Consider the following 2,634-nt stretch of genomic DNA (forward strand, 5'->3'; position numbering starts at 1 on the left):
TCCTGCACTGCAGCAGCTAATAAAGTCCATTTAATCCCAAAAACGCTTTTCTTTTAGGCAGGCTGGAGCAGAAAACAACTCACCTTTCTCAAGTTGTACAGTAATGTCACATGTGTATGAAGGTGGATCAAACAAGCTAATCTTAAATGTCAAAGTAGAGAGGAGCCTAGTAGGCCTATTTATTTTCATTCATTACACAATATGAATAAGCTATGCAGACAGTTGTAAAGAAAGAACATCTTTTTCTTCTGTTCTCTACTTGTTATAGTTACACAGTATTAGGGGTGTGGGCTGTATTAAAAGTATCCACTGTTCTCCCATGCTCTAACACACAGTAACGATGAAATGTGTGCTGTTCTCACATTCTTCCTCTGTATGTACACATAAACAACAAGGTAGGGAAATATTAAAGGAATTTATTTTATTATGTGGGGATTATTTTCTTTGTTGTTCTCCTTCTTCTTCTTCTCCGCATGCCTCCTCCTATGTTTTCTGTGTGAGACATAGAAGTACAGTAACTAACGTTAGCGTTCATTAAATAATTTCGACTGGTTAAGTGCAGTAAAGTTAACTTTAAATTGACTCCACCACCACACACAAAACACGGCTTAATATCACATTTCACATTTAACAGAAGCATAAAATTCTTCTTAATGGTAACTGTCAAGATTAGTTTATTTGTTAGTCACCACCACTAGCTGAAGAGCTTTAGCCTATATGATATTAGCACTACATAAATAACCCTAACGGCTAGCAGACTTTTACTCTCCTCATATCTTAACAGATTACATGTATCATTCATAATATTTCTTACCCACCGCTGGTGAAGTCACTGCATCTCCTGACAACACCACGGTTGAATTCTCACCCTGAATGGCGTTTTTGTTGAAACAGCAGCTGAGCAGAGCAACGAGCTTCTCCATGTGGGAGCATTTACCGTAAATACTCGAATAGGAGTGCACTCCAGATTTAGCTGCGGCTAACTGACCATGTGGCTCTCAGAAACAACAGCTCACTTTCCTGCAGTTCTGTGTCCGTATAAGTTGCTAAATGAAAACTCTGTAGGTCAGAGCGTCCACATGAAAAGGGATTAACGCATTAACACACACACACACACACACACACTTAGCCTACTGTTTTCATTATTCTACACACAAACATAACTTTTACTCTTTTATTTACTTATGTAAAAATCTTATGAAATCAATTGTCCTTATGGAATGTATATATAGCTTTGGCGATATTGTTGTGTGAGTGATTGACTGAGTGAGTGAGTGAGAGAAAGAGAAAGGCCAATAAACAGACCCCTCTCATCGCAGGATGTCCAATACCAATGGTTTCAGAAAAAGCAGTTATTTGATTTTGAAGGTACAGTTTAGCATCTGTGTGAGACGCACCGGGTGCATCTATGAGACCCCCTCACCCAATTTATATTGTCAGTGTCAATTATTATCAGTATTAATTATAAAAATCTGAAAAATGTATTAATACATTATACATAATTAAAATGTAGCTCAATGATTTATAGGTAACGATGGCATGAAAGATGGCTGGGCTAAGCCCCCAATGTTTCAAGGGCCTGGAAACTCCCCTGACTCAGAAAGTGTTTTACCTTACTGTAAGAGACTCACTCCCAAGATAGTTCAGCTGCGGGACCTTATCTCTTACAGGGGAGCACACCTGCAGCTCAGCAGGAGAGACACCTCTTAGTCCTTAACAAGCACGAGAATACCTTGGCGAGTTAGCTCCTCACTACTGATCACACTTTCATACAATCCTACATTAATAGTCTTTCAAAAAGGACTTCAGTTATTAACATAAAAGAGTTTCTCTAGCATATAAAAGAGGCAAGGCAGCCTTTGACTCTGGATTGCACATTACTCACAATGTGCTTACTTGTACAAAAATAAAATCAGACCACAGGGACCTCCGGAAGGAAAGTCCAACCCTGAAGGAACCCTACACTGGCAAGCAACTGCTCATCCACACGGCCTCCCCGTGTGGATGAGCAGTTGCTTGCCAGTCTAGAAAAGTCCACACACTGGCGGGGAGAGGTGGCGACGCCACCATTTATACTGTCCTTCCACTGAGCCCACCCACTCCTGTCAAATAACACATTATTGTTTTATAATAATAGTTTTTATTTATAGAACACTTCTGAAAATCCATGTTACAAAGTGCTTCACATTACACATTTCAAAAACCATCAGATAAAAACCACTAATTAAAAGTTAAAAGGAAAATATAATCAGGAAAGGTTCATTATTATTACTATTATATATATATATTTATTATATGATAACAGTATATTTTAAGAATGGACTTAAAGGAGTTCAATGAGTCTGCTGACCTTTAAGCCCCTTCCTTTTAAGCCCTCTTTCTGACTGCATGACTTTGTTTAACAGGAGTATCTGAAAGAAGAAGGAGGTCTGAGTCCAGAAGCTGTGAGGATGATTGGAGACCTGCTTAACGAACAGAGCCTTATGTACACAGCGCTGACTGAGATGATCTATGACCAGTCAGATATCAATGACAACGTGAGGTGAGGCCCTACATCCTATATTGTCTATTCAAAAGGCACATTGTTTGCACAGTGTATATATATCAGAGATGGAAAGAGTGCTAAAATATTGT

The 2,634-nt window shown here is 38.9% G+C and overlaps 1 protein-coding gene across 1 annotated transcript in view; it reads left to right on the plus strand.

Moving 5' to 3' along the window:
• The first annotated feature begins 1,546 nt into the window (after positions 1-1,546).
• Positions 1,547-2,634, plus strand: part of LOC123980664 (L-amino-acid oxidase-like) — a 14,708-nt gene continuing 13,620 nt past the window's right edge. Inside the window, exons 1-2 of the mRNA XM_046065188.1 lie at positions 1,547-1,618; positions 2,406-2,537. Coding sequence (XP_045921144.1) covers positions 1,547-1,618; positions 2,406-2,537 — 204 coding nt within the window. The remainder of the gene's footprint in view (positions 1,619-2,405; positions 2,538-2,634) is intronic.

Source organism: Micropterus dolomieu, linkage group LG12 (genome assembly GCF_021292245.1).
Source record: "Micropterus dolomieu isolate WLL.071019.BEF.003 ecotype Adirondacks linkage group LG12, ASM2129224v1, whole genome shotgun sequence".
Classification (NCBI taxonomy): Eukaryota; Metazoa; Chordata; class Actinopteri; order Centrarchiformes; family Centrarchidae; genus Micropterus; species Micropterus dolomieu.